Here is a 19207-nt window from a genome sequence, read left to right as displayed (position 1 = left end):
AGGCAGCATCACAATCCATGACTTTATACTACAAAGCTACTGTAATAAAATCAGCATGATATTAGAATAAAAAAAAACAGACCTGAAGATCAGTGGAATAGATTAGAAGACACAACTACAACTACAAACAAACTCAGCCACCTTATCTCAGATAAAGGGGCCAAGCATGCCCATTGGAATAAACATAGTCTCTTTAATAAATGGTACTGGAAAAATTGGCTCTCCTTATGCTAAAAACTAAAACTGGATCCATGCCTGTCACAATGTATTAAATAAAAGTCTAAATGGGTCAAAGATTTAATATTAAAACAGAAACGCTAAATCTGTTGGAAGACAAAGTAGGTAGAAATCTTGAAGACCTAGGGATAGGTAGAGAATTCATGAACAAGCATCAAACCGCCTGCAAAATACTTCACAGAATCAATAACTGGGATCACATCTTATTAAAGAGTTTTTGCGTGTCTAAAGAAATCTCCAGCACAGTGAAAAGAAAACCAACAAATTGGGAAAAAATATTAGTCAACTGTCCCTCAGACAGAGGACTTTTTCTAGAACATACAAAGAATTTTTAAAAATCAGATCCCTAAAATCAAAGACTCATTCCAAAAATGGGCATCTGAAAGGAATAAATAGTTCTCAGATGAAGAAATACAAATGGCAAATAAATACATGAAAAAATGTTCAGCATCATTGGTCATTAGAGAAATGCAAATTAAAACCCCACTGAGATTCCATCTCACTCCTGAAAGAATGGCCAAGATAAAGAAATCTACCAACAACAAATTCTGGAGATGCTGTGGGGAAAAAGGAACTCTCCTGCACTGTTGGTGGGAGTGCAGACTGGTGCAGCCACTGTGGAGGTCAGTCTGGAGGTTCCTCAAAAAGCTGCAATTGGAGGTCCCACTTGATCTAGCTCTTCCACTTCTGGGCATATTCCCAGAAGAACTGAAAACACCATACAACAGTGATATATGTGCATCTATGTTTATATCAGCACAATTTTAATAGCCAGATCTTGGAATCAATCTAAATGTCCATCAACTGAGGAATGGATAAAAAAAAAGATGTGGTATTTTTCTACAATGGAGTACTACTCAGCTATAAAGAATGATCACATTGAGATATTTATAAGTAAATGGATGCAACTCATGAGCATACTCATAAGTGAAATAAATCAACTCACATGTGTAAATACTGTACAGTCTCCCTAGTGTAAGAAATGGTAAGAGTACATAAGATACAAAATACTCAACAAATACAGTGAAAGGATAGGAATCTGCTTAAAGGGGAAAAAATATCTCAGGTAAAATTAGGAAAAGAAAAAGTATCAAAAATTATATAAACGCACAGGATAGCGAAGATGATTGTGCTACAAATTCTATAAGTTCTTGGAACAAAATAGTTAATGTTCATAGGTTTGGAACAATTGTACATATTATTGTATGGTGGTCTGAGGAACTCTTGAAGATCATTATGTAAAATAACAACCCTAGTTATGCTCCTACCACCTTGTTTTGTCTTTTTTATTCATCTTTTTTGTTTCATGTTTTTCTATGCATGTGTTTTGTTTTGTTTTTCCCTCTAGTATAGAAAGGATAGGTATACATGTAGAGACTTATACATGAGTAGGACTTCTCCTAAACAGTTTATGAGAATGCATTATATAACGCATGGTGCAGTGAACAGCTACTTTGAAGGAAAAGAGACAGTATGGTGATACCCAGTGCTGATCCCATAGCATCATGCTCTAAAATCCAACAATAGTATTATTCTTGGTTCAGAGTGATTTTAGTCTGTTTTGTACTGTTTAATTTCAACATACATGAAGGTATGGAAAGCTATTTTGAAGAGAATGAGAGACATTACGACAGCCATTGTTGACTTCCCTATTGTCTGGTCTTGAAGACCTAAAATGCCTTCATCATCCTGTTCTGATCAGTTTAATACTATTTTGTTTTGTACGAATTCATTATGTATGAAGATATGGGCAACTATTTAGAAGAAAACAAGAGACAATATAATAGACAGTGATGATCTCCTGTTGTCTTGCATTAAAATCTGTGTCTCTTACATAGTTTTCTTCTGATCTGCTTTGTTCTATTTTGTTATGTTTAGTTTTACCCTCTTTAAAATAAAATTTAGATGAAGATATAGGCCTGTCCCACCAAGCCCTACCTTCAAATGTGCACCCAAAAACACAATCTCCAGAGGCATACACCAGCTGTCCACATACCAGGCACCTGCCCAGGACTTCATCAAGAAGCCTACCCACATCAGACAGCCCACCAAAAATCTCTGAATTCATGCAACTAAGAGTTGTTTTTTCGAAATGTGAAATTGATAGATTCTTATCAGTTAAAATAAGAACCCCATAAAATTATAAGTGAAACAAGCAGCACTACAACTGATATCATAGAAATTCAGGAATCTTAAGAAACTTTCTGAACAATTATACCATAACATACTGGTTAATTTAGAAAAAACAGATGCATTCCTAGAAACAAGCAACCTAGTAAGACTAAATAGTATAATAAAATATCTAAACAGACCAGTAGCAATGACTCAGTAATTTAAAATCTCTCAGTGAATAGAAGCTCAAGAACTAAAGCCTTCACTAGAGAACTCTACCAAATATTTAAAGAAGAATTAACTTTATAGTCTTTATCAAATTCTCCTAGCATTACCTTGATATCAAATTTAGACAACAATTCTACAAAGCAAAAAAATAATAGTAATAATAACTTCAGCCCAATTTCCCAATTTACATGGATGCAAATATTCTGAACAAAATACTAGCAAATGGAATTCATCATTGGAAAGATTATTTATCATGTTCAAGTGGGATTCAATGTGATACTATAAATGTAATACACAACATTAGGTGTAGCATACCACACACATCAATAAATATGACACCGACATTAAAAGAATGAGGAACAAAAATCTTATTATAATGAATGCAAGAAGTGCAACTGACAAAATCCAACATCCGTTCATGACCAAAATTAGGTACAGAAAGAATGTGCATCAACCTAACAAAGGCCATATAGAACAGGCCCCTAGCTGACATCACGCTCAAAACAGAAAAGCTAAAAGATTTTCAACACAGTACTGGAAGTCCTATCCAGAGCAATCGTGCAAGAAAAAGAAATAAAAGGCATGAAAATTGGAAAAGGAGAAATAAAGCTGTCTCTGGTTATAAATCATTTGTTCATCAACATAGAAAACCATAAAGATTCCACCAAAAAAGTGTTAGAATTAATAACCTCAATAAAGCCACAAGATATAAAATCAATACCATTTCCATACACCAACAACTGTTTGAAAAATTCAATTTGCAATAACATAAGAAAATTAAGAATAAATTTAATAAAGAAGATGAGAGATCCATACACTCGAAACTATAAAATGTGAATGAAGAAATTGAGGAAGACTCAAATAAATTAATAGGTATGCCATATTCATTAATTTAAAAATTACTGTTAAAAATACATACTATCCCAAACAATCAATAGACTTGGTAAAATCGCTAACGAAGTTCTAATGACATTTCAAACAGAAATGGAAAATATGTCCAAAATTCATACAGAATCACAGAAGATTTGGAATTGTCAAAGGAAATCTTGACTAAGAAAATGAAGGCCTCAAAATACTTGATTTCAAAATACATAACTATACCAGTCAAACGCATGATATTGACATAATAGAATTAGAAGTGAAAGCCCATAAATAAATCTATGCATTTATAATCAACTTTGATTTTTAACAAAATTTCCAGGAACACAGAATGGGAAAGGAACAGTCAATAAATGATACTGACAAAACTAGATATTCACATTAAGAGAATGAAATTGAACCCTTATTTCACACTATATGCAAACATTAGCTCAAAGTAGATTAAAGACTGATGATAAAATTCCTAGGAGAAATACATTCCATAGGCAGGGAAGCTTAAACAACAAATACGTTCTTTTGCAGTTCTGGAGGATGGCAGTCTAAAATCAGTGTGCCAACATGATCGGGTATTAGAGGGCCTCTTCTTGCTTGAAAAATTCACTTTATATCCTCATTCTCACAGACAGAGAAAGTGAACTCTCTCCTGTTCCTTCTTATAAGGATAATAATCCTATCAAGATCCCACCCTCATGAACTCATTTAAACTTAATTTCCTCCATACTCAAAATATATTCATACTGGGCCTAGGTCTTCAAAATAGGAATTATGAGAAGGGAAACTGACTTAAATTCATGCATAAAATTGTAAAGCAATGGAAAACAAGTGAGTGGAAGTCAGCTCAAACATGTCAATATGTTTGAAACAAAAATACTGTTGAAAAAATAAGCAATTTATTTAAATAGTTATATACTATGTTTCTATTCATATACATTTCTAAAAAGGCAAACTCAAACAGTAAAGTGTCTGAGATATTTAAGTATGTAATTTAAATATATAAAAAAAGCTAGAGATCATTTAACTCAGAATTCAGGATGGTCATTATTTTGAGGCAGTTATTGTAGACACCACTGAGAAACACCTGTAGAATTCTGAAATATATTTATAGGTGATATATTCCTTAACATAGGTACCAGCTACATGGATGTCCATTTTGTTGCTGCTGCTCCTGTATCTAAACTTTTACCTTATATGGATTTTGGTATTGCATTCAATATAGTTCTCTAGATCTGATTTGAGAATATGTGAATTCTCATTCTGACTCTACTTTCTATAGCTACACAACCATGAGCAAATCACTGTCATCTACTCTTACTTCAATTGATTTGGAATAAGAACGTGTCCTTTACCACGTTACTCTCTCAGGCATAAAGAAAAAGAAAGTTATATTAGACTCCACGAAAATTAAGTCCCCCAAAATGACCGACAAAAATAAGTTACTGACTAGAAGAAAATATCCTCTATGCTTAGTACAGTGATCAATACTCAACAAATATTGGCTAAATGAGTGAATTAATGTTCAGCAGAGAAGGTTTTCCATATGCAAAGAGCTCCTTATAAAACCATTACAAAAATACAAGACTCATCTAATAAGTCAATAGACAGCTAAATTTTTAAATAACCAATTGAAAAGGAGATCTATAAATAAAAAAATATTGTAAATTATGGAACACTTGAATCATGCCCAAAGAAATACAGATTAAAATAACTCTGAAATGGTGAGGAGTTGGAGGGAGGTGAGTTAAGATATTTTTTAAAAATTCTAGTGGGGACAAAAAATGCAGAATATTGGCAGATTCCTGGTTGATCAGAGCATTGCAAAACAATCTCCCGTACTCTTTAAGAGGAGTGAATTGGTAACACAGAAACTGGTGAAGGTGTCAATTCTCAGAATTCATGGGGGAAGAGATTTAGACCTCTGCAGAAAAAAAACTGTCAAGAAAGGTAATTTAAGTCCACATTATCTAACTTTCAAGGCTATATTTGTATGCGTGCACACGTTTGGAAGTGACTAAGTTGTGTGTATATGCACTAAAGCATAACATAAAACATTAACAATAGTCTGAGGAGCAATAATAGGAGCAATAATATGGAATTATTTTCACTTATTTTACTTTAATTTATCCACTTTTAAAACAAAAATATGTTGGCACTTTTAGTTTAATTTTTAAATCCTAGATATTAAATATTCATAGTGTTAGAGATACTCAGAAAATAATACAACAGACACTTGTGTACTTACATCTGGATTTAAAAATTATTATCATTTTACCATATTTTCTTTTGAGTTCTTTTTGTTCATGGAAGGCACATTCCCTTTTCTCTTTCTGTTTCTTCCTTATTCAGATCAGATTGCTGTCATGAATTGGGCTACCAGTTTTTCAGCTCAGTGTTATGGCTTTTCTACACAAGTAAATACCCATTAACAAAAAATTGCTTTATTAAGTAAAAACTACATAGTTTAATGATGATTTTAAGAACAAACTCACGGTCATATTGTGAATCTTCCAAGAAATACATTAGTTCCATCTGCTTAGCACAGCCCTGTATTCTGAGTTTGCCTACCTGGGGTACTGGAAGGTTGGTGGGGACCCCCCCCCCCAGGGCATTCGATGATGAAAAGAGAAGACAAATGCAAAATTTAGGTTAGGTTTTTGTTTGTTGGTTATGGAGACTGAGAGAGCAAGCCATCCAGAGCATGGAAGGATGGACTGTCCTGTGGGTGGTACTTAGCCTGTGAAGAAGAGCTGTTTGCACCTTAGCCGTGGGGAGCCTCTAGTATCAGGCTGAGACTCTGTTAGCTTTGAAGGACTGTATTCCCACTTTTACCTGGAACCCAGAGATTCTCTGAACAGCTAACAATGGCCACAGAAAGACTCCTTTTCCTAAACCACATAGAGCACATGCAGTTTTTCTACCTGAAAACAGTCCATCTGTCTCTCTGAACATAAAAATCTGACTTCAAAATGCAGGTCCAATGGCATTTGCACTAAATTTGTCATGTGAGCATGATAACTATTTTCTCCCTTTCACAAAGCAACTATGAGGACCAAATGATATGCAAAACTTAGTAAGACTAAAATATTTATATGACATATCATACATCATACTACATGACAGAGTAACTATTAAATTGTTAGGTTTACAATTTCAGTACACCACCACCATCCATGGGAGGAAAAATTCTTGGCCTTTCATTCACATGAGTCACAAGCCAAAACGTGAAGCAGAAAGGAGATAGGTAAACTGTCTCAGCAACTTGGAGTTGCTCATACTAAATCAGCGATACTGTTGAGAATCACCAGGACATATTTACAGATCCAGGACAGTAAAAAGTGTGAGGGAAAACAAATTTAAGATAGTTTGGATGTGCTTTATAGTCTTTTCATGAAGAAAATTTCAGCTTGTTCTTCAAATAAGTTTTAGATTCTCAACTGAGGTTCCCTTGAAAACAAAACTTTATTAATATGAGAACACCATGCAAGTGAGATTGATGCAGGTTCCCCTCAGGGGTATAAATCCTCCTTTGATTTCACCATGCAGTTAAACCCTCTCTTCTCTAGCCCTTCACGATGGGTTTTCAGATCCCTGTCTTAGTATAAGGTGCTGTATTATAATAAGCTGTTTGCATGAGACACACACACAATGTAGATCCTGAGTGCTTTGTTGACAGGATTCAATAGGATTCAGTGATATCTATCTTTTTACTCCTAATTCCTACTGTGGGATCTTGCCCTAGTTGCCTAAAAGGATGGAAATCACAAGGCAAGAAAAGCATACAGTTCAGTTTCTCTAACTCCTTTCACTGAAGATTTCCATGAAGAGATGATATTATCCTCTTACACTTAATTTTTCAGCTCAAATATTTGTCAGTAATAGTGCTGTATAGCAAAAAATAAAAAGAAAAAATAAAGATGGCTTACCCAGGAGACCATAGGCTTGAGATCTAACGCTACCTCTACCACCAGCAGTCTAGCTAACCCACACAGGTCAGCTTCTGTGCCGGAGCTAGGTCCCCCACTAGTACAGAACTGAACTTAATAGATTTCATGATTTTTAAGGACTAAAACTCCGTGATCCCATAGCATTATTCGGCCCTCCATGTCTTTGGCAGAAGTTTCCAAGAGTGAGAGGTTATCACTTCACCTGAGTTTCTGTTTTACCTGGACCACTGTTGTCACTTACTAAACTCTCCCCAGTGGAAAACTCTGTTCTTCGTACCTGATCAGGTGTCTCAAAAAGAGACAAAGGCCAGAGAGGATGGAAAATGATTTGCAAAGAAGCCAAAAGGGGAATTCTGTAACTGTATATTTTTCCACTCCATCCTAATTTAATACCACTTACAAGTGACAACTCCCAACCGCAGGCAGGTGCCTGTGTGGTAGCTCATTACACCCTGGGGACCTCATGTAAATCTTTTTCTGAGAACAGCTATTGTCTTCTAAGGAAAAGCTTTTAGCATAATGGCAGGCTGAATAGAACACTGCTTTTGTAAGAATATTTTTAAGAAAAAGAAAAAAGAAAGGTATTCTTTAACAACTGGCAAGGCAGCCTTAGCTCCCCCCACCACGGAACCCTGGAAAGAACAGTGCCTGAGCCATGGGAGATTCTGGCAGCAGAGTGAGATTATCTCACCTCCAGAGACATAGAAAGGTTATGCTCTGCTCTTAGGTTGTAATAAACACAGGATGGAAGTGTCTCAAATTGTAAAAATAGCAAATCCACCCCCTCCCATCCACCTTTGTTGTTTCATCACTGTGAGCAAGTAGTGACTATTCACTTCAAAAATAAGTGAGTTTCCAACAGGAGGATGACATTTCCCTCAGAACAGTTTCCCAAATTCGTTCCTCCTCTCAGATCACTGCTAAGGACAGTTAAGGCAATATGGCTGTCGGGGTTGAGGACATAGATGTCCAATTTGGCAGAACAAAAACCCAAACTCCGAAGAAGAAAGAAGCATCCATCACAGAGATGTAGGTCTTCCAGCTCAAAACAGGACTCTCCTATCTCTGGGAAGAAATGGTCCCTAAGAATATAAAGTTTTACAGGAAATGTGGAGAAAATGGGAAAGTAAACAAAATATGCAGTCTTCAACATTGTGGAGGTTTGTTGGTTGGTTGGTTGGTTGGTTGGTTGTTTTTGTCTTTTTGAGAGAGTCTCACTGTTCAGTTCAGGCTGGTCTTGAGCTCACTTTGTAGCCCATGATGGTTTTGAACTCACAATGATCCTCTTGCTTCACCCTCCTGAGTGCTGGGATTACAGGCATGTGCCACTACACCCGGTTTAATCGTTGTGTTCTGAGTGTGTGTATTTCAGGGAAATTTTTCAATGAAGGCACAACCTGAAGTACAGGATAAATGGGAACGCGGGGTAGAGACCTGCAGACTCCTTCCTGGATCACCACTTACTCCACCAAGGATGGTAATGCACCTCGAGTGGCCATCTATAAAATGGAGATCTACACAAGTAGTTTAGGGAGATCTAAAGATTTTAAGATTAATTTCCACACAAAGGCTTGCAACAAGAGACAGCAAACAAGAATGATTTGGGGAATAGTGAGCCTAGAAAAATGCAGAACCACTCTCCTCTCCAGATGAGTAAATAATGACCTTCAAGATTTCTCTCTACTTTCATTAGGATTCAGGTGAGCAATGACCCGCCAGGACTTTCTTTATTCTAAACTGTCTTCTCATTTTGCTTATAAATTTAGCATCATCTCTCAGTTCAAATCCAAAAAAACCAGACACACACACACACACACACACACACACACACACACACACTGTTCCTCTGTTCCAGAAGAGTGGACTTCAGATAACATCTCCACTTTCTACCTAGAAATTGTATATTCAAAGGACATGCTAATCAAAATATCTAATACCATGTAATGCGCTAATTAATTTAAATATGCTGCTGAGGTAATTATGCCAGACTATTATTAACCTCTGAAGAATAGTCCCAGCACTGGAAACAATTTCCCAGGACAATCTTGTCAACCAAATCTGTTCCCAAACTTGCTCATTAAATGTCTTCTGTCTAGTATAGCTAAGCCTTGCCCCATTGCCTTTAGATTCTGTTCACTTCTCCTCACTCTGTTGTGCAAATCTCAGAAGTCTTAGGCTCCTTTTCCGTGTCAACTCTCACCAGTTAGGAAAGACCTGCACTTCCTGACTCCCCAGAACCTCTTCCATCACGAAGGGTGTTGGGGGAGGCTAAGATGCTTTTTTCTTTTATTTATATTTATATTTATATTTTTTAATACTAAGGATTGAACCTAGGGCCTTCACATTAAGCTACACCCTCAGGGCTTATTTATCTATTTACTTTGGGTACAGGGTCCTACTGAGTCATTAAATTACATAGGCTGGGTTCTAACCTGAGATCCTCTGGTTTGAACTTCCTAGGGTACTGAGATTATAGGCCTCCAACACCACACTGCTGGTAACTACTCTTTTTTGTCCCTTTCCCCTCAAGTCTGTCTCTTTCTTTATGGCTTCAGTAACACGTTTCCAGTGAATGTCCTCTTCCTCATTCCAGGGCAAGGACAGTGTGACTCCTGAAAGTTGGCCACCATCTTGGCCATGAGGGCTCAAACCTCCAGGCGTGAAGTAGTGAGTTCTCTCTCTCTCCGGGAGCATTGCACACAAGGCTCATTCTGTCCCTCAAGCAGAGATGAAGTATAGAGCCCACAAATCTGTTGACGACTGAACTGAAAACATATTTATCATCAAAGTAAAGCTAAAATATTTTCAGGAAAATAACTTCTTAAAATGAAAATGGTTTTAAAAAGTAAATCAAACCAAATAAACACTTCCAGGAGACTCTCTGGAGCCCAGACCTTGGGAAGAACCAAAAGTAATCAGTGAATGATCCTCTGTAATCTCCAAATCTGAGGTTTTAGAAAAACCACCAGAGTGAGGCTTGGGATTTAGCTCAGTGGCATAAGTGCCTGCCCTGGTACCAATAAAAAAATGAAAAAGACAAAAAAAAAAAAAAAAGGAAAACCACCAGGGAAAGCAGCCTTGATTAGGGGCATTGTCCTTCAGCCCCCATGGCCATACTTTTATCTCTTGAGTTTCTAAATTAAGGTTCACGTGATAATCCAATAAGGTGGGAGGAAAGGCTTTCCTCTTTCTGAGTGACAGCCAGTGACGCAGAAAGTAGCCAATCACAGCTCAGCATCCCACACATGACCCGTTAAGTCCGTCCCTAGGTGGAAGATGTTGGTAAGACAATTTAAACTCACAGAGGGCAGCTGGAGATGGAACAATCTTGAGCTGCTAGTTCATGTACCACATTCTCTTCCTAAATCAACATACCACATTCTGTGGCTCAAAGGAAGTTAATGGTTTTACCTCTGAATTATAGGCATGGTTAATTGCACTTTGGAGAGTAGGTAGTGTTTATATTTTCTGGGTTCTTTATTTTAGAAACACAGCAATGGCATGTACTCAGGCATATATTGCAAGCTACCCTATAAATTTTTTACTATGTAGCAGATGAGACTGTGCCCCATGATGTCAAGCTCTGTGCAAGGCTTTGAGAGTCTTAGAAAAAGACCATTGGGCCAGAAGAATTTTCTCTCTGCCCCTAACCCTGCCCCAGAGCCTGAAATGACCACCATGAAAATGCTGCTGACATATAAAGGAGAATAAAATTCATTGTGAGCAACAAGAGAACAAGACATTTGTGGTCCATTTAACATGCACTACTCTAACAACTAAGCTACTAGAGAAGTTCTGGCTCACAGAGTAAAGCCAGAATGTTGATGCTGAACAGGCTGATGGAGTCAGCACATTTCCGTGTGCATAGACTCTGAAATTAGAATAACAGGGCCTAGAATCTGGTACCACCATCAATCATGGTATTTAACCTCTCTCAGCCACACTTACCCCATCCTTCAAATGAAGTATATTAGTCATTTTCCCATTGCTGGGATAAAATATCCAACACTCACAACTTAAAGGAAGAGAGGTTTAATTTGGCTTACAGTTTTGCAGTTTTAGCTCACAGTCAGCTAGATCTAAGGGAGAAATAGCGTGGCACAAAAGCCTGACAGAGGAAAGCTGCTTGTGTCATGGTGGCCAGGAAACAGAGAGACAGGGGAGGAGCCCCAGAGCAAGACACACCGTCCAAAGGCATGCCTCCAGTGACACACTTCTTCCAAACAGGCCCATTCCTACCAGCACATTTACGGATGAATGTATCAGTGATTCAATCCATTGATGACCGTGGTGCCCCTGACCATCTACAAACATGAGACTTATGGGAGACATTCTAGACCTAACCCATAATACAAGCATTCCTAAAATGAACCTCCAAGGTAAAAGATACCTTCAGCCCCATGGCCCACACAAATAAGATTTTCAGCGAATGGGTCAATAAGTTAGAAGTATTCTTTTATGATGGAGAAAGAGAGGATGGCGGTAAGGAAGGGTGCCAGTCTGGCTGTATAAAACTTTAAGTGCTCTCAGGACCAGCTACACAACTGGTTACACCCAGTGCAAAATGAAAATCTAAGGTCTCTTTTAAAAACTTATTTTTTCTTCAAGTCCTTTATTCTTTAATTTAAAAATACAAATTTTAACAGAAACATAATTTATAGGGTTCAGTCCAAGATTCCAATGCATGTATTCAGTGTGCAAAGATCAGATCAGTAACTGACATATCCTTTGCCTCTGACATTTATCGTGGACTATTCCCCAAACTCCCCTACTGGCTATTACAAATCATACAATTAATTGTCAATTACTCTTAATAATAATTATTAATTCTCAAGTTTACTGTGCTATAGAACATCAGATGTTACTCCTCTCACACAACTGTACCCCAGGGGTCACTAGACCTCCTCTCCCTGTCTCTCCACCCACCCCCCAGCCCTGCCATTATTCTAGTCTCTATTTCTATTAGATCCACTTCTTAGTTTCTCACAGTCAGAGCAATTGTGCAGTATTTATCTTTCTGTGCCTGACTTATCTGGCATAAGTTAACATAATGTCCCATTAACATAATGTCCTCCAGTTCCATCCACGTTGCCATAAATACCTAGTAAAAACTTTTTTGAAAGAATTTTAGTTGGTTATGAAAGAGCCTTAAATGAAGTGCTTGCTTTTCGAAGTAAGGGGCCAGTGAAACTGTACAAGTGACCCAATCATGAAGGCAGCTCTTAAAGGTCCTTTAACCTGGGCCATAGTCCTGGTTTCTTCAGGGTCTAGCTCAGTGATTAACACTTGCAAATGCCAAGAAAAATGATGACTGTAGGTCCCTGCTCCTGCCTTAATACTTCCAGAGATGAATAGTGGCTGACATATTAGCACACGTTTAAGAGAAAAGATAAAGAAAGAAACCACAAACTCTAATTGTGTATGTAAGTGTAGATTTTTTATAACTAAGCATGCAGACAGCAAGCAGAAAATGACCTCCTTTGATTTATATAAAGGGTTACTAACAGATCTCTCCTGTCTGTCTGTCTGTCTCTCTCTCTCTTTTCCTACCTGAACTGCTTGCAGGAACACCAAATTATGTAGCGGCCTTCTCTGTGTTTCAAGTCCTCTTCTCAAAGTAAGAATGGCCTCTACAAATGTGCTACCCACAAAAGCACCAATATCAAAAATGCAAAAGCACAGGTACTTCCACATCAAAATTATACTTTGGGGTTCTTCTCTCCTCCTTAGATGTAAAACATGCAAAACAAATTTATAAGTATCCACTTTGTAAAATAAATAATTGTTCAAGGAAGATACCCCTGGAAGGATCACTATCTCAAACTCCCAAGCAGTTTTTTATCTGCTGGGTGGAGAACACAATGACTGTTAGAGAAACTGCTTTTAAATGCATAAGACACATAAGAGAATTTTTGAAAAATCCCTTATTATTCATTAAGGCATTTTAGGGCCTCATTAATTCAGATGGGATAATCAGTTGTGGATTAGCCAGGTTGTTAAGCATCCATTGTCAGATGTGATGGGGTGTAAGAAATTACATTTTGTATCACCAAAGAGTCACCTGAATGCCATTAACACCTCATCAAGGTAGGCAGTATCTTCTGGGAATAAATTAGCTGGGTTTTATTTTCCAGCCGTCCATTTTCCAAACTTTCCTTGTACTGAAAAGCATTCTTCACTGGCTTTAGTTTCTCTTATCTATCTAAGGTCTACATCTGTGTCCAGAGCCATTTCTAAAAGTTCATAGATGACAAGGTAGTCATACGTGTGTGTGTGTGTGTGTGTGTGTGTGTGCACATGTGGGCATTTAATTTGGCTTTGGTTTCACAGTTCATAACTAGAGCTTCCTTCACATCATCAGCCCTTTAGATCCTAGTAGTTGGATCATCAAGGGAAGTCTTCAGCCAAGGCTCAAGGGGTCTACTTCCTTCCTTTCCAAATCTTGACTTACTGAGCGTAATTTAACAGCAATAAGTATAGTGAGAAAACTCTTTGGATTAGAGGTTGGAAAAAAGTGATTCGGAGTCCTGGTTCTGTTTTCAGAAAGGAAGTGAGTGTCACTAGTAACCTGCTTTCTATAAAAGCACATCATTTCATCTCCCTATTTGCAATTCATTTTCTAACAATAAAGCAACATTAATATTTACCCTTGCTATCATAAAAAATTATGAATATATTCCTATAAAAATAGGTAATTCCCCCAACTCTCGATGGAGTTTTGATCTCAAAGGGACAGAGGACTCCCAAGACTGTAAAGGACCTTACCCCAACCAAATCTTCCAAGAGAGGGGGCCTGTTTTACTCACGGAACTGCTCCAGATCATCGGTGCTATTAGACTCAGGCATGGCTGTGATGGTCACCAGAGGACATGGATTTCCACCCAGTGTCTGGCAGAGAGTTTCCTGCCGGAAGTAGATTTTCTTGGGATTGATGCTTTTTTCCAGGATCTCGAGGTGAGTCTAGAGCAAAAAAGAAAGCAAGAATATATTATTATTAATATCTTATGTATAATAATAATAATAGCAAGCAGTAATAATAATTCACATTGGCTAAATCTTTATGGTTTATAAGTATTTTTACTGTGATATCTATGAGGCATTAAGTGATTAAAAAGAAGCTTTTGATAGCCAGGCTTGGCAGCACATTCCTGTAATCACAGCACTCCTTAAGGCTGAGGCAGAAAGATCCCAAATCAAGCCCATCCTATGCAAGTTAAGGACTTAGCAAAATCTTGTTTCAAAATTTATAAATAAAAAGGAAGAAAGAAAAAGACTGGAGATGTAGCTCATTGTGAAGGCCCTGTATTCAACTCCCAATATCACAAAATGTAAATTAATGAAAACCCTGTCCATTCCTACTGCCTGGAAGTTTAGCAAGGTTTAACAGGCAGCATCATTCCTGCCTGTATGTGCATAATAAAAGATCTGTTTACAGCTGCACTGAAAGTAAGAAGCCAGGATACCACGCACACTTCCTATGACCCAGACACAAAAAGTGTGTGGCGTTTACCTTGAAGACAGAGCATAAACCAAAGCCCTGGGGAGCTGAGACAAGGCTTTAGCAGCCTAAGAGAGCTGTGAACACATGGAGGACATAAAAAGTGACTGGCCGTGGGGTATGGTTGAATGAACACAGTAACTAACTACCAACTACTCTGCCATACTTCCTCATTTAAAAACTCACTAAAAACACAGAATAATGCAAAAACAATGGAATCTCCATTAAAATCAGGACATCTGCTATACAATCCTTCAGACCTCTTAAGTTGTCTTCCCCAACCAGAACACAGGAACTACTCCTAAACAAGCGAGATACTTCCCTGCATCCGCTCTGCAGGCGCAGTCAGCTAGCTGGCTGCTTACAACAGCCTTGGTAACCAGAAAGGGTGAACCCTCCTTCTGCAGCAGGAAACATCAGAGCACAGAGATTATCCTGTCTGCTCAGGATCTGAAGTTTTCAACGAGGTATTAATGTGGCCAAGGAGAAACAATTCATCTTGTTCCTCCACAATTAACAAGCCTGCTACATAAATGTGACAACCAAAAACAGATACAAATCTTATGAAATATTTATAAAACACTCATAATTATCTTATGAAAAAGTGAGTAGTGCCCTCAAAAGGCAGAGGAAGTGTTTACATGTGGGAAAGATTTATTACAGATGTGGTGGGCAGAACTGTGACCCCTGAAGGTGTACATGTTCTCAATTTCATAACCAGAGAATATGTTATCTTATTTGATCACAAACACTTTCAGATAAAGGTCATAGGGAGAACATCCTGCATTCTCTAGTGAGGGCCAGTCTAAGTACAAGTGATTAAAAGCAGAGACCTCTGCCTGGCTGCAAAGGACCAAAGGTGACAGCAAGAAGATTCACCCTACAGAGCTGGCTTTGAAGATGAAGAGAGACATAGACAATGAAGATATTCAAGGGGCTTCTAGAAGCTGGAAATGATCAGGAAGTAGATACACACACACACACACACACACACACACACACACACACACACAGCCTACAGAAGGAACACAGCCCAAAACCTGGGCCTTTGCCCACTGAGATCTGTGCCAAACTTCTAACCTAAGAAGCTGTAAAATGAGACAAGGAAAGAAGATACTTGATCAGGCCACTAAATTTGTGATATATTACAGCAGAGAACAAGCAAAAAGATATCCCACATAAAAACCCAGTACTTAGGTAGGAATACACTAAATCTTATTTCCAATAAGATATTTAAGTTCCAGGGAAAAAAGAAAAGTGCCACAGAAACAAAAAAGTTCCAGATGGTTCTGTGACCTTTACTGCAGTCTTAGGGACACTTGAAAATTTGACCTAGAGTCATGTACTTTTGCAATTGCAAACCAAGATAATCTATACCCATACAGCTTCCTGTCCACGTTAGCATGTCTTATTACGACCCTGCTCAACAGCACAACTTGACTGTTTTGGAAAACTCTCACCCAAGAAAGCAAAAATTAAAAATAAATACTCACCACAAGAATACCCCTATCAAACCTTCAAGCATCCATCCTTGATGCAAGACTCTTTGAACTTCCCTCCTCAACATCTATGCCTTTCAGTGTGCACCAACCTTAAACCATTACCTACACAAGCCTCTGCCTTAAAACACCTGCCTTTAGGGGGAATCACAATCCCTGATTTGAAATTATATTACAAAGCTACTATGATAAAAACAATATGGCACTGGCAAAAAAAAAAAGAACTCAGGATCAGCAGATTAGAGGATTCAGAAACAATTCCAAATGCACTCAGTCATCTTATCTTTGACAAAGGAGCCAAACACCTTCACTGGAAGACACTCTGTTTAATGAATGGTTCTAGAAAACTATCTTTCCATATGCCAAAGACTAAAACTAGACCATGGCTATCACCATGCACTAAACTAAAGTCAAAATGGATCAAAGACTAAAATATTAAAACAAAACTACTAAAGCTTCTTCTAGACCAGAGAATAGCCAAAACTGTTGAAGACATAGGCATAGGCAAAGATGTCATGAATGCAAGCCTGATCAGACAGGAAATACTACAAACAATAAGCAATTGGGATATCGTCCTATTAAAAGGCTTTGCATAGCAAAAGAAATCATCAACAGAGTGAAAAGACAACCCACAGAGTGGGAAAAAAACTTTAGCCAGTTGTTCCTCAGGCAGAAGACTAATATCTAGAACATATAAAGAGCTGAAAAAATCAAACTCCCTAGATTTAAAGACAGAATCCAAAAATGGGCATCTGGAATGAATATGCACTTCTCAGATGAAGAAGTAGAAATGCCAAGTAAATACATGAAAAAATGTTCAACATTTTGGTGATTTGAGAGATGCAAATTAAAACAGTGTTGAGGTTCCATCTCCAGAAAGAATGGTTGTCATCAAGAAATCAAACAATAACAAATGCTGGCCGGGCAGTCAGGGAAAGTAACCCTTCTAAGCTGTTGGTGAGAAGAAACTGTGCAACCACTGTGGAAATCAATGTGGAGATTCCTCAAACACTAGGATTGGAGGTCCCGTTTGACCCAGCTATTCCTCTTCTGGGTATCTTCCAAGAAGAATCAAAAAAATTATACCACAGCAATATATGCACACCTATGTGTATAGCAGCATATAGGTTTGTAATAGCTAAATCTTGGAAACAACTCAAATGCCCATCAATGGAAGAATGAATGCCATATATATATATATATATATATATATATATATATCAATTTAAAAAATATAATAGAGTACTACCACTGCTCAGCCATGAAGAAGAACGGGCTTGAGACACTTCTAGGTAAACAGACGCACCTTGAGAAAATACTCTTGTGAAATAAATCACACACATACACATATAAATATCTAATTTTCTCCCTTGTGTGAGAAACTGAAAAAAATAAATAAGGACCCCAATGTATAATACATATAGTACAATAGAAAGACATGGTTCAAAAGGAAAGAGAAATTAGGGAGTGAGAAGGAGGAAAGGAAAAGAAAAAATGATAAAAGAAGGATACAATGGAAACAAATTTTTGTAAATAAGGAGGGAAAGAAGAGTTAAAGGAAGTGGAGAGGATTGTGGGGAAAAGTAATTAAGACATATCATGCACAGGTAAAAAGTCCCTATCATGAATATGATCACTATGTAAATCTAAATTGTACCAATAAATTTAAAAAGATGCCTGCCTTTGAATCAGACTATAAAGTTTCAATAAGTCTCCCAATGTTACCCAGGAGTGGGGACACATGCCCGTAATCCCAGCACTTGAGGGGCTGAGGCAGGAGGACCGCCGTGAATTTGAGGCTGGCTTGGGCTACATGATGAGTTCAAGCCCTGCCTGTATCACACAGCAAGGCTTTATCTAAGAAAGAAAAAAATCCCAGTTGTGTTCTTCCGTCTTTGAGATATTTATCAAACACTCTTACAATTCCATCATTTTTCAAGATATTCATCAAGCACATATCAATATTCTGTTGCAGTCTTTGCTATTTATTGGTGTTTTAGTTTCCTGTTGCTGCTATAACAAATCACCACAAATTTAATAGGCTAAAAACCAAATTCTGGCCGTCAGAAGTCCAAAGTGGATTCCCCAAAGTAAAATCAAGGTGTCTCCGAGGCTCTGTTCCTATCTTTGGATGGCCATTATGCTGTCTACCACACCAACATAAACAATAAACTGCCTTAGAAACTGGTCTGGTGATATTTCGGGTACCTGGCTTTTGAAACATTACTAGGTTCAAGATAGATGAGAATTTAGTTGATGCCTACATATGTGATCCCTGTGCTGCATTGTTATGATTATTCTCCAAGTAACAAGTCCCAAGTATTGCCAAGATGCACCAATGCGAGAGACTAAGAGGTGGCCACATACCTATGAGAAGACCCTGCAGATAAGTTGAATATAGGCAAACACACATCGAAGAGGGTTCTAGCAGATATGGCTGAAGGAAACTCAGGGTTGATAGCTTTCCTGGGTTCCACATTCAGACTATCTCTCATGACCACACAACTCCATCAAGAAACGAGGCTGGAACAAAGACGCTGTACTTGGGAGTCCAGTGATCCTGACAAAGCCTTCATGCATGCTGTGCTCCACGGCTCCTGCTATCCCTCTATTCTTTCTACAGTCTTTAGGCTCGTGCAGCTGACTCATTCCAAACCCAGCACCACTGTTCTTTGAGCAGAACAGGCCTTGCATCTTTCCATGGGTGAGGCCTTTCAAGTGAGTTTGTAAATCCACCTATTTTAAGTATATCTGTACACAAAAATAAGCCATTCTTGACTCACACTTGCTTCTGCAACACAAGATGCCAGAGG

The 19207-nt window shown here is 37.9% G+C and overlaps 1 protein-coding gene across 3 annotated transcripts in view; it reads right to left on the bottom strand.

The window, feature by feature from the left end:
* Nucleotides 1–19207, bottom strand: part of Agbl1 (AGBL carboxypeptidase 1) — a 775775-nt gene that overhangs the window by 573389 nt on the left and 183179 nt on the right. For all 3 annotated transcript variants that reach the window (XM_063250014.1, XM_063250013.1, XM_063250015.1), the window contains exon 17: nucleotides 14204–14357. In XM_063250014.1, coding sequence (XP_063106084.1) covers nucleotides 14204–14357 — 154 coding nt within the window. The remainder of the gene's footprint in view (nucleotides 1–14203; nucleotides 14358–19207) is intronic.

This window comes from Cavia porcellus, unplaced genomic scaffold (genome assembly GCF_034190915.1).
Source record: "Cavia porcellus strain 051 isolate PalLab524CR breed Dunkin Hartley unplaced genomic scaffold, mCavPor4.1 scaffold_6, whole genome shotgun sequence".
NCBI classification, from domain to species: domain Eukaryota; kingdom Metazoa; phylum Chordata; class Mammalia; order Rodentia; family Caviidae; genus Cavia; species Cavia porcellus.
The sequence above is the reverse complement of the archived record's forward strand: the minus strand, read 5'-3'. Positions and strand labels throughout refer to the sequence as shown.